At 49.0% G+C, this 19630-nt stretch overlaps 1 protein-coding gene across 3 annotated transcripts in view; it reads left to right on the top strand.

The window, feature by feature from the left end:
* Positions 1-19630, top strand: part of TRAPPC10 (trafficking protein particle complex subunit 10) — a 159363-nt gene that overhangs the window by 36291 nt on the left and 103442 nt on the right. For all 3 annotated transcript variants that reach the window (XR_011026590.1, XR_011026591.1, XM_068271035.1), the window contains exon 4: positions 9397-9593. Coding sequence is in view for 1 of the 3 variants with exons in the window: in XM_068271035.1 (XP_068127136.1) it covers positions 9397-9593 (197 nt within the window). In the remaining 2 variants the exon portion in view is untranslated. The remainder of the gene's footprint in view (positions 1-9396; positions 9594-19630) is intronic.

Genomic DNA, 19630 nt, shown 5'->3' with positions numbered 1-19630 from the left:
CATTTGATTGCATTGAACTGGCCGCAGCATCTAATAGACGCCGCGCCAGTTCATAGTCCGCAGCCCCGCTCCAGCCTGCATAGTCTTCCGGCTTGCAGGGCTATGGGAAGATGGTGTCCGAAGCCCTATACTAGAGACTATTTGTGTCTCCAGTACAGGGCTTCGGGCGCCATCTTCCCGTAGCCCTGCTATTGCATTCAGCGCGGGAGATATGCAGGAGGATCGTCCGGGGAGCTACGCGCCAGAGGCCGGGAGAGGAGATTTCTGTCAGGTGAGTAATTTTTTTTTTTTTGCAGGTGAAATGTTGCCCTCATTGCGTTTATTTTCTGGTGAAATACTGCCCTCATTGCGTTTATTTTCTGGTGAAATACTGCCCTCATTGCGTGTATTTTCTGGTGAAATGCTGCCCTCATTGCGTGTATTTTCTGGTGAAATGTTGCCCTCATTGCGTGTATTTTCTGGTGAAATGTTGCCCTCATTGCGTGTATTTTCTGGTGAAATGCTGCCCTCATTGCGTGTATTTTCTGGTGAAATGCTGCCCTCATTGCGTGTATTTTCTGGTGAAACGCTGCCCTCATTGCGTGTATTTTCTGGTGAAATGCTGCCCTCATTGCGTGTATTTTCTGGTGAAATGCTGCCCTCATTGCGTGTATTTTCTGGTGAAATGTTGCCCTCATTGCGTGTATTTTCTGGTGAAATGCTGCTTTCATTGCGTGTATTTTCTGGTGAAATGCTGCCCTCATTGCGTGTATTTTCTGGTGAAATGCTGCCCTCATTGCGTGTATTTTCTGGTGAAATGCTGCCCTCGTTGCGTGTATTTTCTGGTGAAATGCTGCCCTCGTTGCGTATATTTTCTGGTGAAATGCTGCCCTCATTGCGTGTATTTTCTGGTGAAATGCTGCCCTCATTGCGTGTATTTTCTGGTGAAATGCTGCCCTCATTGCGTGTATTTTCTGGTGAAATGCTGCCCTCATTGTGTGTATTTTCTGGTGAAATGCTGCCCTCATTGCGTGTATTTTCTGGTGAAATGCTGCCCTCATTGCGTGTATTTTCTGGTGAAATGCTGCCCAATTGCGTGTATTTTCTGGTGAAATGCTGCCCTCATTGCGTGTATTTTCTGGTGAAATGCTGCCCTCATTGCGTGTATTTTCTGGTGAAATGCTGCCCTCATTGCGTGTATTTTCTGGTGAAATGCTGCCCTCATTGCGTGTAATTTCTGGTGAAATGCTGCCCTCATTGCGTGTATTTTCTGGTAAAATGCTGCACTCATTGCGTGTATTTTCTGGTGAAATGCTGCCCTCATTGCGTGTATTTTCTGGTGAAATGCTGCCCTCATTGCGTGTATTTTCTGGTGAAATGCTGCCCTCATTGCGTGTATTTTCTGGTGAAATGCTGCCCTCATTGCGTGTATTTTCTGGTGAAATGCTGCTTTCATTGCGTGTATTTTCTGGTGAAATGCTGCCCTCATTGCGTGTATTTTCTGGTGAAATGCTGCCCTCATTGCGTGTAATTTCTGGTGAAATGCTGCCCTCATTGCGTGTAATTTCTGGTGAAATGCCCTCATTGCGTGTATTTTCTGGTGAAACGCTGCCCTCATTGCGTGTAATTTCTGGTGAAATGCTGCCCTCATTGCGTGTAATTTCTGGTGAAATGCCCTCATTGCGTGTATTTTCTGGTGAAACGCTGCCCTCATTGCGTGTAATTTCTGGTGAAATGCCCTCATTGCGTGTATTTTCTGGTGAAATGCTGCCCTCATTGCGTGTAATTTCTGGTGAAATGCCCTCATTGCGTGTATTTTCTGGTGAAATGCTGCCCTCATTGCGTGTATTTTCTGGTGAAATGCTGCCCTCATTGCGTGTATTTTCTGGTGAAATGCTGCCCTCATTGCGTGTATTTTCTGGTGAAACGCTGCCCTCATTGCGTGTATTTTCTGGTGAAACGCTGCCCTCATTGCGTGTATTTTCTGGTGAAACGCTGCCCTCATTGCGTGTATTTTCTGGTGAAACGCTGCCCTCATTGCGTGTATTTTCTGGTGAAATGCTGCCCTCATTGCGTGTATTTTCTGGTGAAACGCTGCCCTCATTGCGTGTATTTTCTGGTGAAACGCTGCCCTCATTGCGTGTATTTTCTGGTGAAACGCTGCCCTCATTGCGTGTATTTTCTGGTGAAACGCTGCCCTCATTGCGTGTATTTTCTGGTGAAACGCTGCCCTCATTGCGTGTATTTTCTGGTGAAACGCTGCCCTCATTGCGTGTATTTTCTGGTGAAACGCTGCCCTCATTGCGTGTATTTTCTGGTGAAACGCTGCCCTCATTGCGTGTATTTTCTGGTGAAACGCTGCCCTCATCGCGTGTATTTTCTGGTGAAACGCTGCCCTCATCGCGTGTATTTTCTGGTGAAACGCTGCCCTTATCGCGTGTATTTTCTGGTGAAACGCTGCCCTCATTGCGTGTATTTTCTGGTGAAATGTTGCCCACATTGGCTATCATTCATAAAGCATTCCCGCATGTGGAAATGCTGAATACAGCTGAATTTACCGTGCACTTAGCAAAGTGTCTATTCATAAAAGCTGTTTCCGCATGAAAAGCTACAATTAGCGAGCAGAGCAATAAATTGCCGCCTTGTGCAGTGATTATGTTAACTGATTAGAGCAAGCGGTGTCGGCACGGAGATTACCTCTTCCTTGGCAGAGCCGATAACCATGCTGAGAACAGCTAAGCTAATGAGACAGACCTCCCAGGCAGCAGCAGCAGTGAGAGCAGAGCAAACAAGGCATTCTGGAATACCAAGGCTGTGTTGTCTAACCCCTTGGGTACCTGTTTTCAGATATACTTCACATCAGAAAGCCTGCATGTGTAATATTTATTGAAGTTCCTCTAAGCTGTGGCAATGAAATAGATTGTTTAGAAAGACTATTAGACAGATTCAGGGCAAACAGAGGCAGTTTTTTAAAAATGCACATGTAAAGGGATGCTGGGGCTGCCTCTTCTGTAGTAATGCTGTCTCTGGAGGAGAAACTGTATCAACTCGGCAGCTTCTAGTGTTTCCGCCAGCCTACCGCCTGCCTAGAGCCAGCCTAGAGCCAGCCTACCGCCAGCCTAGAGCCAGCCTACCGCCAGCCTAGAGCCAGCCTACCGCCAGCCTACCGCCAGCCTAGAGCCAGCCTACCGCCAGCCTAGAGCCTGCCTAGAGCCAGCCTACCGCCAGCCTAGAGCCAGCCTACCGCCTGCCTAGAGCCAGCCTACCGCCAGCCTACCGCCAGCCTAGAGCCTGCCTAGAGCCAGCCTACCGCCAGCCTAGAGCCTGCCTAGAGCCAGCCTACCGCCAGCCTAGAGCCAGCCTACCGCCTGCCTAGAGCCAGCCTACCGCCTGCCTAGAGCCTGCCTAGAGCCAGCCTACCGCCAGCCTAGAGCCTGCCTAGAGCCAGCCTAGAGCCAGCCTACCGCCTGCCTAGAGCCTGCCTAGAGCCAGCCTACCGCCAGCCTAGAGCCTGCCTAGAGCCAGCCTACCGCCAGCCTAGAGCCAGCCTACCGCCTGCCTAGAGCCTGCCTAGAGCCAGCCTAGAGCCAGCCTACCGCCAGCCTAGAGCCAGCCTACCGCCAGCCTAGAGCCAGCCTACCGCCAGCCTAGAGCCTGCCTAGAGCCAGCCTACCGCCAGCCTAGAGCCAGCCTACCGCCTGCCTAGAGCCAGCCTACCGCCAGCCTAGAGCCTGCCTAGAGCCAGCCTAGTTCGGGAAAATACCGCAGTGCTATCGCAACTGTAATCATTTTTATGAATGAGCACACAGAAGTCTAAACTACCGAATGCTGTATTTTCCCGCACAGTTTTTTTTTACCGCACTGCTTTTATGAATGATAGCTATTGCGGTTATTTTCTGCTGAAATGTTGCCCACATTGCGTTTTGTAACGATCGGTGTCAGCACACAGAGAGAATCTGATTATTGGTGATCTGCAGTATCACCAAGAATACAGATATATACCTGATTATTGATGATCTGCAGAATCACCGATAATACAGATATATTGCTAACCTCTGGACACCTGACAAGTGTAAGTGATTGGTGCACCTGTATATGAGTCTGGACCACCTGAGGAGCAGGTGACCCTGGACCGTAATGGGTATCTCCTGGAAGGTTGGAGATACACAGAGAGTCAGTATTTCCCTGAACAGCTGTGAATCAGACTCTACTGCAGTCAAAGGACTCCAATGAGATTGAGTCCTTGACTGGATTGCAGAGAGGTCCCTCTGAGAGACAGGGAGCCCCTGCAGCTACTGGACACCCCACCGGGGGGGTGTCACAGGTAGAAGGGTCGGTCAGGCCGGGTCGGCAACACACGAGCAGATAAAGTACAGAGACAGAAGGCTGATTCGGTAACCAGGGACAGGCAGGGTTGGCAACAGGTAATCAGATGTGCAAAGGTACCGAATCAGAGAGCAGGAGCAGAGTCAAGAGAGCTATAGGTCATAACAGATATCAAGCAGAAGCCTATTCTGGAGTGTGAGGTCCGTGGTCTCCACACTCAGGGACTGATCTACAGAATAACACAGAAATGACACAGTATTCCTAATCTTGGGTGTGAGGTCCGTGGTCTCAACACCCTGGAACTGGTCTAAAGTATAACACAGTAATAATACAGTATCCCTAGTCTTGGGTGTGAGGTCCGTGGTCTCAACACCCTGGAACTGGTCTAAAGTATAACACAGTAATAACACAGTAATCTGGCTCACTGTGAATTCCCAGGTCCACCTGGTTCGAACACACTGAAGGTTCTGACTATGGTCTGAGTGCTAAAACATATGCATTCGCAATGGCAGACAACTAGCCACTGACAGACGAGAAGTATATATAGCAGAGCGCTCCCCAGCGCCGCCCAGTCCCATTCAGCCAATCACCTACTGCGCTCGGATCAGCTGATCGTCCTGATCAGCTGATCCCTCTCTTATTGGCATAAAGGGCCTGCCTGTCAGCGCGCGCGCAGCTCTCCATCTGTGTGCACTACTAGGCTCAGACAAACCAGACACATGCCGCTGCAGAGAAACCGCCGGTCTGAACGCGGATTCAGCTGCCCCGCTGTCAGACCGCGCGGCGGTGTCTCCGCCATCCATTACACGTTTATTTTCTGGTGTCTGGGGTAACTGTTGCTGCATTTATTATTTAATGGTCATAGTTGGCTATATTTGCTGCTTTGTGGTTACGGTATACTATTAGCATCACACAGTTTCTGCACACCCATGATGCGAATCCTTGGTTCACCACATCATGGCGGAAACACTGCTTTCTTTTATGCCCGCTGTTAAATCATTATGTTAGCTCCGCCCATACAATGTCATGGCCACACCTATTTTTTCGGTTTGAGGGTCTGGTACTTGTCATCTCTTCTGGAGGGGGGGGGGGGGGGGAGGAGGGGGAGTCATTTTGTTCAAATTGGCATGTTGGCACTTTATGAGAGACAAGAGACTTTTGAGTTGAAGTTTGGGCACTCGGTCTCGAAAAGGTTTGCCACCACTGCCTTAGTGGATTCTGATCAGTATTTAGGATCGTCGTCTTGTTGAAAGATCCACCCCCGGCGCAGCTTCAGCTTTGTCACTGATTCCTGGACATTGGTCTCCAGAATCTGCTGATACTGAGTGGAATCCATGCATCTCTCAACTGTGACAAGATTCCCAGTCCCTGCACTGGCCACACAGCCCCCCAGCATGATGGAACCACCACCATATTTTACTGTAGGTAGCAGGTGTTTTTCTTGGAATGCTGTGTTGTTTTTCCTCCATGCATAACGCCCCTTGTTATGCCCAAATAACTTCATTTTAGTTACATCAGTCCACAGCACCTTATTCCAAAATGAAGCTGGCTTGTCCAAATGTGCTTTAGTAAACCTCAAGCGGCTCTGTTTGTGCTGTGGGCGGAGAAAAGGCTTCCTCTGCATACAGCATCTCCTTGTGTAAAGTGCGCCGAATGGTTGAACGATGCACAGTGACTCCACCTGCAGCAAGATGATGTTGTAGGTCTTTGGTGCTGGTCTGTGGGTTGACTCTGACTGTTCTCACCAAAATGTCTATAAAAGTACAACAGTGCCCAAATTTATGCACCTGCCTAATTTTATTTAATCAATTATTGCACACTTTCTATAAATCCAATAAACTTTGTTTCACTTCTCAAATATCACTGTGTGTGTCTCCTATATGATATATTTAACTGACATTTTTTATCGTAACAACCAACGATTTATCCAGGAAAATCATGACGATTAACAAGGTTGCCCAAACTTTTGCATCTCACTATATCTGTGTAGTCATGTGACACCAGTGACATCACTTCCCATTACCCCAGTAGGGCTTCTCCATATGACTCACCCAGGGCCGGCCCCCCATCTCTGGACTCCCAGCTTTCCCACAGAGTGAAGGCATTCCCGCACTTTAGCTGTTTGGGGTCAGGGTGGGAGGGAGAAGGGGAGCTGGGAACGCAGATTGTAACAGTGACGTCCGGATCCTGGGAGCGTCACTCCTGATGTACAGAGAGAGGAGAGGACACGGGTAATGCCTAGATTGTGCTCTGCCAGTGAGTGTGTATATAGTGTGTTGATCTGTGTGTGTATAATGTGCAGTGGGTTGCTGTGGGTCTATATAATGTGCAGTGGGTTGGTGTGTGTGTTCAATATGCCAGTGGGTGTGTCTGTAGTGTGTTTGGGTGGGTGTGTATAATGTGCAGTGGGTTGGTGTGTGTGTGTGTGTGTATAATGTGCAGTTTGTGTGTCTGTAGTGTGTTGGGGTGGGTGTGTATAATGTGAAGTGGGTTGGTGTGTGTGTATAATGTGCAGTGGGTTGGTATGTGTGTATAATGTGCAGTTTGTGTCTGTAGTGTGTTGGGTGTGTATAATGTGCAGTGTGTTGGTGTGTGTGTGTATAATGTGCAGTGTGTTGTGTGTGTATAATGTGCAGTGGGTGTGTGTGTGTGTGTGTGTGTATATATATAATGTGCAGTGGGTTGGTATGTGCAGTGGGTTGGTGTATGTGTACAATGTGCAGTTTGTGTGTCTGTAGTGTGTTGGGTTGGGTGTGTATAATGTGCAGTGGGTTGGAGTGTGTGTGTATGTATAATGTGCAGTTTGTGTGTCTGTAGTGTGTTGGGGTGTGTGTGTATAATGTGCAGTGTGTTGGTGTGTGTGTGTATAATGTGCAGTTTGTGTGTCTGTAGTGTGTTGGGGTGGGTGTGTATAATGTGCAGTGGGTTGGAGTGTGTGTGTATAATGTGCAGTTTGTGTGTCTGTAGTGTGTTGGGGTGGGTGTGTATAATGTGCAGTGGGTGTGTGTGTGTGTATAATGTGCAGTGTGTTGGTGTGTGTGTATAATGTGCAGTTTGTGTGTCTGTAGTGTGTTGGGGTGGGTGTGTATAATGTGCAGTGGGTTGGTGTGTGTGTATAATGTGCAGTTTGTGTGTCTGTAGTGTGTTGTGGTGGGTGTGTATAATGTGCAGTGGGTTGGTGTGTGTGTATAATGTGCAGTTTGTGTGTCTATAGTGTGTTGGGGTGGGTGTGTATAATGTGCAGTGTGTTGGTGTGTGTGTATAATGTGCAGTTTGTGTGTCTGTAGTGTGTTGGGGTGGGTGTGTATAATGTGCAGTGGGTTGGTGTGTGTGTATAATGTGCAGTTTGTGTGTCTGTAGTGTGTTGGGTGTGTATAATGTGCAGTGCATAATGTGCAATGTGTTGGTGTGTGTGTATGGTGAGAAGACGACCAGTGTCTCCAGTGTGTGTGTGTGTATATATAATGTGCAGTGGGTTGTTAAGATGTATGTAAACATGTGTTGGTGTGTACACGTGTAGCGCAGTTGGAGATGTATGTAAACACGTGTTAGTGGTACATGTGTAGCGCAGTTGGAGATGTATGTAAACACTTGTTAGTGGTACACGTGTAGCACAGTTGGAGATGTATGTAAACACGTGTTAGTGGTACACGTGTAGCGCAGTTGGAGATGTATGTAAACACGTGTTAGTGGTACACGTGTAGCGCAGTTGGAGGCGTATGTAGTAAGCATACGTGTTAGTGTGTACACGTGTAGCGCAGTTGGAGATGTATGTAAACACGTGTTAGTGGTACACATGTAGCGCAGTTGGAGATGTATGTAAACACGTGTTAGTGGTACACGTGTAGCGCAGTTGGAGATGTATGTAAACATGTGTTAGTGGTACACGTGTAGCGCAGTTGGAGATGTATGTAAACACGTGTTAGTGGTACATGTGTAGCACAGTTGGAGATGTATGTAAACACGTGTTAGTGGTACATGTGTAGCACAGTTGGAGATGTATGTAAACACGTGTTAGTGGTACATGTGTAGCACAGTTGGAGATGTATGTAAACACGTGTTAGTGGTACACGTGTAGCACAGTTGGAGATGTATGTAAACACGTGTTAGTGGTATACGTGTAGCGCAGTTGGAGATGTATGTAAACACGTGTTAGTGGTACATGTGTAGCACAGTTGGAGATGTATGTAAACATGTGTTAGTGGTACACGTGTAGCGCAGTTGGAGATGTATGTAAACACGTGTTAGTGGTACACGTGTAGCGCAGTTGGAGATGTATGTAAACACGTGTTAGTGGTACACATGTAGCGCAGTTGGAGATGTATGTAAACATGTGTTAGTGGTACACGTGTAGCGCAGTTGGAGATGTATGTAAACACTTGTTAGTGGTACACGTGTAGCGCAGTTGGAGATGTATGTAAACATGTGTTAGTGGTACATGTGTAGCGCAGTTGGAGATGTATGTAAACACGTGTTAGTGGTACACGTGTAGCACAGTTGGAGATGTATGTAAACACGTGTTAGTGGTACACGTGTAGCACAGTTGGAGATGTATGTAAACACGTGTTAGTGGTACACGTGTAGCACAGTTGGAGATGTATGTAAACACGTGTTAGTGGTACATGTGTAGCGCAGTTGGAGATGTATGTAAACACTTGTTAGTGGTACACGTGTAGCACAGTTGGAGATGTATGTAAACACGTGTTAGTGGTACACGTGTAGCACAGTTGGAGATGTATGTAAACACGTGTTAGTGGTACACGTGTAGCACAGTTGGAGATGTATGTAAACACGTGTTAGTGGTACACGTGTAGCGCAGTTGGAGATGTATGTAAACACTTGTTAGTGGTACACGTGTAGCGCAGTTGGAGATGTATGTAAACACTTGTTAGTGGTACACGTGTAGCACAGTTGGAGATGTATGTAAACACGTGTTAGTGGTACACGTGTAGCGCAGTTGGAGATGTATGTAAACACGTGTTGATGTTTACACATGTAGCACAGTTGGAGACATATGTAGTAAGCATATGTGTTGGCAGTGTACACCCGTGTAGTGTGGTTTCTGTCTGATGCAGGGTTTTCTCCTCCTAGGACACGGAAGTTTATAAAGCCACCACTAAGGATGACATCACCAAGTGGCAGAACTCGCTGCGAGCTCACAGTACCACCGATTGGCTGATTGTGGTTGTGGAAAGTGAAGCTAAAAAGAAGAACAAAACCAACATCCTCCCGCGTACTTCCATCGCCGACAAGATCCGCAGCGACTTCTGCAACAAGCAGAGTGACAGGTCAGTGCAAGTCTGGGGTGAGAGGAGCTGACGCTATGATGGGTGGGTGGAGCTGGTCCTATGATGGTGAATGTAGCTGGCCTGGGGGTGGGAGAAGCTGACCCTATGTTTGGTGGGTGGAGCTGGCCCTGGGGTGGGTGGAGCTGGGTTGGGTGAAGCTGGACTGTGAGTAGGTAGAACTGGCCCTATGGTGAATGTTTGAAGCTGTCTCTATGATGGGTGTTTGGAGCTGTCCCTTTCATGGGTGGGTGGAGCTGTCCCTATCATGGGTGGGTGGAGCTGTCCATATGATGGGTAAGGCTGACCCTATGATGAGTGGTGCTGGGGTGGGTTGGTGGAGCTGGACCTTTGACGGATAAGTGGAGCTGGTGCTTTGATGGGTAACTGAAGCTGGCACTGTGGGTGGGGTAGAGCTGGCCCTGTTATGGGTGGGTGGAGCTTTCCCTGTTATGGGTGGATGGAGCTGGCCCTGTTGTAGAGCTGGTCCTGTCATGGGTAGGTGGGGTGGCGCTATGGTAGATGGAAGGAAGTGGCCCTGTAATAAGCATGTCACGTGTGATGTTGGGGTGGTGGTGGCCGTATTGGTGAAGGGTTGGTGAGAGGGCTCCAGTAATTGGAAAGGGGATGTAGCCCTGTAAGGTGGTCTATAGGTGAGTGGCTGCAGTATGTAATGGTTAGGTGAGTTTGGTAAGGTAAGTAGATATTTCAGTAGTACTCCTAGGCTGGAATGGCTTCTGAGACGTTTATGTCCTTTTCCTTGCTAGGTGTGAAGTGATACTAGTAGAATTGAGGATACATGTTTAGATGGCAATAGTGATTGGCTTAGATGGATAGCAGAAGAGGGCGAATGAAATGTTCTCCATGTTGTTCCTCAGGTGCATGGTGCTTGTGGATCCTCTGAATGAAATGTTCTCCATGTTGTGTTCCTCAGGTGCATGGTGCTTGTGGATCCTCTGAATGAAATGTTCTCCATGTTGTGTTCCTCAGGTGCATGGTGCTTGTGGATCCTCTGAATGAAATGTTCTCCATGTTGTGTTCCTCAGGTGCATGGTGCTTGTGGACCCTCTGAATGAGATGTTCTCTATGTTGTGTTCCTCAGGTGCATGGTGCTTGTGGACCCTCTGAATGAAATGTTCTCTATGTTGTGTTCCTCAGGTGCATGGTGCTTGTGGATCCTCTGAATGAGATGTTCTCCATGTTGTGTTCCTCAGGTGCATGGTGCTTGTGGGCCCTCTCAATGAAATGTTCTCCATGTTGTGTTCCTCAGGTGCATGGTGCTTGTGGACCCTCTGAATGAAATGTTCTCCATGTTGTGTTCCTCAGGTGCATGGTGCTTGTGGACCCTCTGAATGAGATGTTCTCCATGTTGTTCCTCAGGTGCATGGTGCTTGTGGACCCTCTGAATGAAATGTTCTCTATGTTGTGTTCCTCAGGTGCATGGTGCTTGTGGATCCTCTGAATGAAATGTTCTCCATGTTGTGTTCCTCAGGTGCATGGTGCTTGTGGACCCTCTGAATGAAATGTTCTCCATGTTGTTCCTCAGGTGCATGGTGCTTGTTGACCCTCTGAATGAAATGTTCTCCATGTTGTGTTTCTCAGGTGCATGGTGCTTGTGGACCCTCTGAATGAAATGTTCTCCATCTTGTGTTCCTCAGGTGCATGGTGCTTGTGGACCCTCTGAATGAGATGTTCTCCATGTTGTGTTTCTCAGGTGCATGGTGCTTGTGGACCCTCTGAATGAAATGTTCTCCATGTTGTTCCTCAGGTGCATGGTGCTTGTGGACCCTCTGAATGAAATGTTCTCCATGTTGTTCCTCAGGTGCATGGTGCTTGTGGACCCTCTGAATGAGATGTTCTCCATGTTGTTCCTCAGGTGCATGGTGCTTGTGGACCCTCTGAATGAAATGTTCTCCATGTTGTTCCTCAGGTGCATGGTGCTTGTGGATCCTCTGAATGAGATGTTCTCTATGTTGTGTTCCTCAAGTAATGGTGCTTGTGGATCCTCTGAATGAGATGTTCTGTATGTTGTGTTCCTCAGGTGCATGGTGCTTGTGGATCCTCTGAATGAGATGTTCTCTATGTTGTTCCTCAGGTGCATGGTGCTTGTGGACCCTCTGAATGAGATGTTCTCCATGTTGTTCCTCAGGTTCATGGTGCTTGTGGACCCTCTGAATGAGATGTTCTCCATGTTGTGTTCCTCAGGTGCATGGTGCTTGTGGACCCTCTGAATGAAATGTTCTCCATGTTGTTCCTCAGGTGCATGGTGCTTGTGGACCCTCTGAATGAGATGTTCTCCATGTTGTTCCTCAGGTGCATGGTGCTTGTGGACCCTCTGAATGAAATGTTCTCCATGTTGTGTTCCTCAGGTGCATGGTGCTTGTGGACTCTCTGAATGAGATGTTCTCTATGTTGTGTTCCTCAGGTGCATGGTGCTTGTGGATCCTCTGAATGAGATGTTCTCTATGTTGTGTTCCTCAGGTGCATGGTGCTTGTGGACCCTCTGAATGAAATGTTCTCCATGTTGTTCCTCAGGTGCATGGTGCTTGTGGACCCTCTGAATGAAATGTTCTCCATGTTGTTCCTCAGGTGCATGGTGCTTGTGGACCCTCTGAATGAAATGTTCTCCATGTTGTGTTCCTCAGGTGCATGGTGCTTGTGGATCCTCTGAATGAGATGTTCTCTATGTTGTTCCTCAGGTGCATGGTGCTTGTGGATCCTCTGAATGAAATGTTCTCCATGTTGTGTTCCTCAGGTGCATGGTGCTTGTGGACCCTCTGAATGAAATGTTCTCCATGTTGTGTTCCTCAGGTGCATGGTGCTTGTGGACCCTCTGAATGAAATGTTCTCCATGTTGTTCCTCAGGTGCATGGTGCTTGTGGACCCTCTGAATGAAATGTTCTCCATGTTGTTCCTCAGGTGCATGGTGCTTGTGGATCCTCTGAATGAAATGTTCTCCATGTTGTGTTCCTCAGGTGCATGGTGCTTGTGGATCCTCTGAATGAAATGTTCTCCATGTTGTGTTCCTCAGGTGCATGGTGCTTGTGGACCCTCTGAATGAGATGTTCTCTATGTTGTGTTCCTCAGGTGCATGGTGCTTGTGGACCCTCTGAATGAAATGTTCTCCATGTTGTGTTCCTCAGGTGCATGGTGCTTGTGGATCCTCTGAATGAAATGTTCTCCATGTTGTGTTCCTCAGGTGCATGGTGCTTGTGGATCCTCTGAATGAAATGTTCTCTATGTTGTGTTCCTCGGGTGCATGGTGCTTGTGGACCCTCTGAATGAGATGTTCTCCATGTTGTTCCTCAGGTGCATGGTGCTTGTGGGCCCTCTGAATGAAATGTTCTCTATGTTGTGTTCCTCAGGTGCATGGTGCTTGTGGACCCTCTGAATGAGATGTTCTCCATGTTGTTCCTCAGGTGCATGGTGCTTGTGGACCTTCTGAATGAGATGTTCTCTATGTTGTGTTCCTCAGGTGCATGGTGCTTGTGGAGCCTCTGAATGAGATGTTCTCTATGTTGTGTTCCTCAGGTGCATGGTGCTTGTGGACCCTCTGAATGAGAGGCTCTGTTCCCCGCTCAAACCCCCGGCCCACTGTGGCCCGGCCGGCCTGCACCTGATCCCACGCAGATCTCAAGATCGAGCCCCTGTCTGCGTGTCCGCCACCCTGGATAATATACACAGTGCCAGCAACAGTACCTCCACCTGCTTCCATAGCGCCAGCACCACCACTGTTCTCATATGCTGGGGCAGCCAACTCATGGCCTCAAGCACACCCCGTGCCCCGCAGCCCAGAGAACTGTCAAGGGAGGTCCTACTATTCTGGGAACCGAGAGCCCACTGCGAATCGCCTAGCGCCAGATCCCTGTGGGACACAGTCAGCTCCCACATCGAACACCTAACTAGCAGGACCAACAGCGCCCCGAGGAAGCGGCGCCACAGAGGGTGCAGGGCAGGCGCCCTGGTACGACTCAAAAAGAAAGGGCTCCGCTCCCCCATCCCTGCCATCCTACTAGCGAATGTTTGCTCTCTCCCCAACAAGATAGACGAGCTGCTCCTACTCCTCGACAGCAAACCTGCAATCAGCAGGAACACCCCAGTCCTCTGCTTCACCGAGACCTGGCTGAATGAGCGCATCCCCGACAACCACCTGCAGGTGCCTGGCTACAACCTCCTCCGTGCCGACCGGGATCCCATACTCTCGGGGAAAAAACGGGGTGGCGGGATATGCTTCTACATTAGCTCCGCATGGTGCACCGAAAACTCCATCCTTAGCATCAGCTGCTCTCCCGACGTCGAGATCCTAGCCATCAACTGCAGGCCACAGTACTCACCCAGAGAGATCACATCCTTTGTTCTTGTCGGTGTTTACATCCCCCCTGACGCTAATGCAAAGCAGGCCCTGAGCACTCTGAGCAACTGCATCTCTCGGTGGGAAACCTGCCATCCAGGGGCCCTCCTTGTCATATTGGGGGACTTCAATCACGCAAACCTGAACCAAGAACTGCCAAGGTACAAGCAACACGTCACCTGCCCCTCCAGAAACGACCGCACCCTCGACCACTGTTACACAGCCCACAAGAACGCGTACAAGGCTGCACAAGGAGCTGCCCTGGGGAACTCCGATCACAGTCTAATTCATCTGATCCCCACCTACAGAAGGCATCTCGACACCACCAAGCCTGTCGTCAGGTCAACCAAAAGGTGGACAGAGGAGGCAAAGCTGGAGCTCCAGGCATGCTTCGATTGCACGGACTGGTCAACCCTGGCAGCTCCCTCCCTGGAGGAATGGGCAGAGAATGTCACCTCCTACATCAGCTTCTGTGAGGACACCTGCATACCAACCAAAACCTTCAAGGTGTACCCCAACAACAAGCCCTGGTTCAACAGCAAGTTGCGACGGCTCAGGAAAATGAAGGAGGAGGCGCACAAGTCTGGTTCCTTGGAGGAGTTCAGAGCTGCCAGAAATGCCTTAAATCGGGAGCTAAAAATCGCAAAGAGGGCCTTCTCGGACAAATTGAGCCTGAGCCTCCAGTCCAATAATCCACGAGAGGTATGGAAAGGCCTGAGGGCAGCGACAAACCTCAAGCCTCCACCCCAGCAAGCAACCCCCAGCACTAAACTGGCTGATGAACTCAACGAGTTTTATTGCAGGTTCGAAAAACTACCCACGCAGCCGGGCACGACAACGGCCAGGGACAACGGGGCGTACTCCCCTCTACCCGTCCCAGGAGACGGCGGTGACACATCGATCGCAGTGTGCGAGGAGGAAGTACTAAGACACCTACGCAAGCTCAACCCGAGGAAAGCCTCGGGCCCGGATGGTGTGTCGTCGATCTGTCTGAAGGTGTGTGCAGACCAGCTGGCCCCTGTCCTCTCCTCCATTTACAACAGATCTCTTAAGGAGGGCAAGGTCCCCTCCTGCTTCAAAAGGTCCACGATTATTCCAATCCCCAAAAAGACGGGTAGCACTGACCTCAACAATTACAGACCAGTGGCCCTAACCCCCACCATCATGAAGATCTTTGAACGGCTGGTCCTTGCCTCCCTGAAGCACTCCACCAACACCCTCTTGGACACACATCAATTCGCATACAGGGCAAACCGGTCGGTGGAGGACGCCATAAATATCAGCCTGGCGTACATCAAGGAACACCTAGACAGGCCCAACTCATACGCCAGGCTCCTGTTCTTGGACTTCAGTTCCGCCTTCAACACCATCTGCCCTGATATCCTGCTTACCAACCTCGCTCAGCTGGGAGTAGCCCCCACCCTCTGCAGGTGGGTCGGCGACTTCCTTTCCAATAGAACGCAGAGAGTCAAGCTAGGCAGCTGCTACTCCAAGGTGAGAACTACCAACATAGGTGCTCCGCAAGGATGTGTCCTGTCCCCGCTCCTGTTCTCCCTGTACACCAACAGCTGTACCTCAACTGATGACTCTGTCAAGGTCATCAAGTTTGCGGACGACACCACAATCATTGGACTCATCAGTGGCAACAAGGAGGATGCCTACCGCAGCGAGATAGACAGGATCTGCAACTGGTGCACAGATAACAATTTAGTCCTCAATGCAGCAAAGACAGTGGAACTAGTTGTGGACTATAGGAGACGCCCACCCCCTCTCCACCCAATCCTCATAAGAGATAACGAAGTCTCCAGGGTCCCAAGTGTTCGGTTCCTCGGCACTACTATCACGAAGGACCTAAAATGGGGGCAGAACACCATCATAACCCAGAAAAAGGCACAGCAGAGGTTATTCTTCTTGCACCAACTGAAAAAATTTGGCATCCCTCGCGAGTTGCTCAGGAGCTTTTACACTGCCACTGTGGAGTCCATCCTCTGCTCATCCCTCATCGTCTGGTACGCAGCGGCTTCTGCTAGCGAGAAGTACAAACTCCACAGAGTAATCAGCACGGCTGAAAAGATCATCGGTCAGCCACTGCCACCCCTCGATCTCCTCTACATGGCCAGAATGAGGACGCGGGCCACCAAGATCTCGACCGACCCCTCCCACCCGGGCAGTCGGTTCTTTAATCTCCTCCCACTGGGCCGCCGCTACAGGGCTGTCCCCACCAGAACCACCAGACGCTGGAGCACCTTCTTCCCCCAAGCGGTACTCCAACTGAACAACTGAACTGACAGCTTGTGTTCCCTCATGCTTTTTTACTCGACTGACTGCCCTCTTACTATGTCATGTCATGTCATGAACTCCTCTTACTATGTCATGTTTATGTAGCCCACCTACGCCGTATGTATGTAGGTCTTATGTATGTATGTATGTATAAACGCCATGCCATGTGCTCCAAAAACAATTCCGGGTATGTCTCTGGCATACTTGGCGAATAAAGCTGATTCTGATTCTGATTCTGATGTTCTCTATGTTGTGTTCCTCAGGTGCATGGTGCTTGTGGACCCTCTGAATGAGATGTTCTCTATGTTGTGTTCCTCAGGTGCATGGTGCTTGTGGACCCTCTGAATGAAATGTTCTCTATGTTGTTCCTCAGGTGCATAGTGCTTGTGGGCCCTCTGAATGAAATGTGCTCCATGTTGTGTTCCTCAGGTGCATGGTGCTTGTGGACCCTCTGAATGAGATGTTCTCTATGTTGTGTTCCTCAGGTGCATGGTGCTTGTGGACCCTCTGAATGAATTGTTCTCCATGTTGTTCCTCAGGTGTATGGTGCTTGTGGACCCTCTGAATGAAATGTTCTCCATGTTGTTCCTCAGGTGCATGGTGCTTGTGGACCCTCTGAATGAAATGTTCTCTATGTTGTTCCTCAGGTGCATGGTGCTTGTGGACCCTCTGAATGAAATGTTCTCCATGTTGTTCCTCAGGTGCATGGTGCTTGTGGACCCTCTGAATGAAATGTTCTCTATGTTGTTCCTCAGGTGCATGGTGCTTGTGGACCCTCTGAATGAAATGTGCTCCATGTTGTGTTGCTCAGGTGTATGGTGCTTGTGGACCCTCTGAATGAAATGTTCTCCATGTTGTTCCTCAGGTGCATGGTGCTTGTGGACCCTCTGAATGAAATGTTTTCCATGCTGTTCCTCAGGTGCATGGTGCTTGTGGACCCTCTGAATGAAATGTTCTCTATGTTGTGTTCCTCAGGTGCATGGTGCTTGTGGCCCCTCTGAATGAAATGTTCTTTATGTTGTGTTCCTCAGGTGCATGGTGCTTGTGGAGCCTCTGAATGAAATGTGCTCCATGTTGTGTTGCTCAGGTGCATGGTGCTTGTGGACCCTCTGAATGAGATGTTCTCTATGTTGTGTTCCTCAGGTGCATGGTGGTTGTGGACCCTCTGAATGAAATGTTCTCTATGTTGTGTTCCTCAGGTGCATGGTGCTTGTGGATCCTCTGAATGAAATGTTCTCCATGTTGTGTTCCTCAGGTGCATGGTGCTTGTGGCCCCTCTGAATGAAATGTTCTTTATGTTGTGTTCCTCAGGTGCATGGTGCTTGTGGAGCCTCTGAATGAAATGTGCTCCATGTTGTGTTGCTCAGGTGTATGGTGCTTGTGGACCCTCTGAATGAAATGTTCTCCATGTTGTTCCTCAGGTGCATGGTGCTTGTGGGCCCTCTGAATGAAATGTGCTCCATGTTGTGTTGCTCAGGTGTATGGTGCTTGTGGACCCTCTGAATGAAATGTTCTCCATGTTGTTCCTCAGGTGCATGGTGCTTGTGGACCCTCTGAATGAAATGTTCTCTATGTTGTGTTCCTCAGGTGCATGGTGCTTGTGGACCCTCTGAATGAAATGTTCTCTATGTTGTGTTCCTCAGGTGCATGGTGCTTGTGGATCCTCTGAATGAAATGTTCTCCATGTTGTGTTCCTCAGGTGCATGGTGCTTGTGGATCCTCTGAATGAAATATTCTCCATGTTGTGTTCCTCAGGTGCATGGTGCTTGTGGACCCTCTGAATGAAATGCTCTCCATGTTGTTCCTCAGGTGCATGGTGCTTGTGGACCCTCTGAATGAAATGTTCTCTATGTTGTGTTCCTCAGGTGCATGGTGCTTGTGGACCCTCTGAATGAAATGTTCTCTATGTTGTGTTCCTCAGGTGCATGGTGCTTTTGGGCCCTCTGAATGAAATGTTCTCCATGTTGTGTTCCTCAGGTGCATGGTGCTTGTGGATCCTCTGAATGAAATGTTCTCCATGTTGTGTTCATCAGGTGCATGGTGCTTGTGGACCCTCTGAATGAAATGTTCTCCATGTTGTTCCTCAGGTGCATGGTGCTTGTGGACCCTCTGAATGAAATGTTCTCCATGTTGTTCCTCAGGTGCATGGTGCTTGTGGATCCTCTGAATGAGATGTTCTCTATGTTGTTCCTCAGGTGCATGGTGCTTGTGGGCCCTCTGAATGAAATGTTCTCTATGTTGTGTTCCTCGGGTGCATGGTGCTTGTGGGCCCTCTGAATGAAATGTTCTCTATGTTGTGTTCCTCAGGTGCATGGTGCTTTTGGGCCCTCTGAATGAAATGTTCTCCATGTTGTGTTCCTCAGGTGCATGGTGCTTGTGGATCCTCTGAATGAAATGTTCTCCATGTTGTGTTCCTCAGGTGCATGGTGCTTGTGGATCATCTGAATGAAATGTTCTCCATGTTGTGTTCCTCAGGTGCATGGTGCTTGTGGACCCTCTGAATGAAATGTTCTCCATGTTGTTCCTCAGGTGCATGGTGCTTGTGGACCCTCTGAATGAAATGTTCTCCATGTTGTGTTCCTCAGGTGCATGGTGCTTGTGGATCCTCTGAATGAAATGTTCTCCATGTTGTGTTCCTCAGGTGCATGGTGCTTGTGGACCCTCTGAATGAGATGTTTTCCATGTTGTTCCTCAGGTGCATGGTGCTTGTGGATCCTCTGAATGAAATGTTCTCCATGTTGTGTTCCTCAGGTGCATGGTGCTTGTGGGCCCTCTGAATGAAATGTTCTCCATGTTGTTCCTCAGGTGCATGGTGCTTGTGGATCCTCTGAATGAAATGTTCTCCATGTTGTGTTCCTCAGGTGCATGGTGCTTGTGGACCCTCTGAATGAAATGTTCTCCATGTTGTTCCTCAGGTGCATGGTGCTTGTGGAGCCCTCTGAATGAAATGTTCTCTATGTTGTGTTCCTCGGGTGCATGGTGCTTGTGGACCCTCTGAATGAGATGTTTTCCATGTTGTTCCTCAGGTGCATGGTGCTTGTGGATCCTCTGAATGAAATGTTCTCCATGTTGTGTTCCTCAGGTGCATGGTGCTTGTGGGCCCTCTGAATGAAATGTTCTCCATGTTGTTCCTCAGGTGCATGGTGCTTGTGGATCCTCTGAATGAAATGTTCTCCATGTTGTGTTCCTCAGGTGCATGGTGCTTGTGGACCCTCTGAATGAAATGTTCTCCATGTTGTTCCTCAGGTGCATGGTGCTTGTGGAGCCCTCTGAATGAAATGTTCTCTATGTTGTGTTCCTCGGGTGCATGGTGCTTGTGGACCCTCTGAATGAGATGTTCTCCATGTTGTTCCTCAGGTGCATGGTGCTTGTGGGCCCTCTGAATGAAATGTTCTCTATGTTGTGTTCC

Source organism: Hyperolius riggenbachi, chromosome 2, assembly GCF_040937935.1.
Source record: "Hyperolius riggenbachi isolate aHypRig1 chromosome 2, aHypRig1.pri, whole genome shotgun sequence".
Taxonomy (NCBI): Eukaryota; Metazoa; Chordata; class Amphibia; order Anura; family Hyperoliidae; genus Hyperolius; species Hyperolius riggenbachi.
The sequence above is the reverse complement of the archived record's forward strand: the minus strand, read 5'-3'. Positions and strand labels throughout refer to the sequence as shown.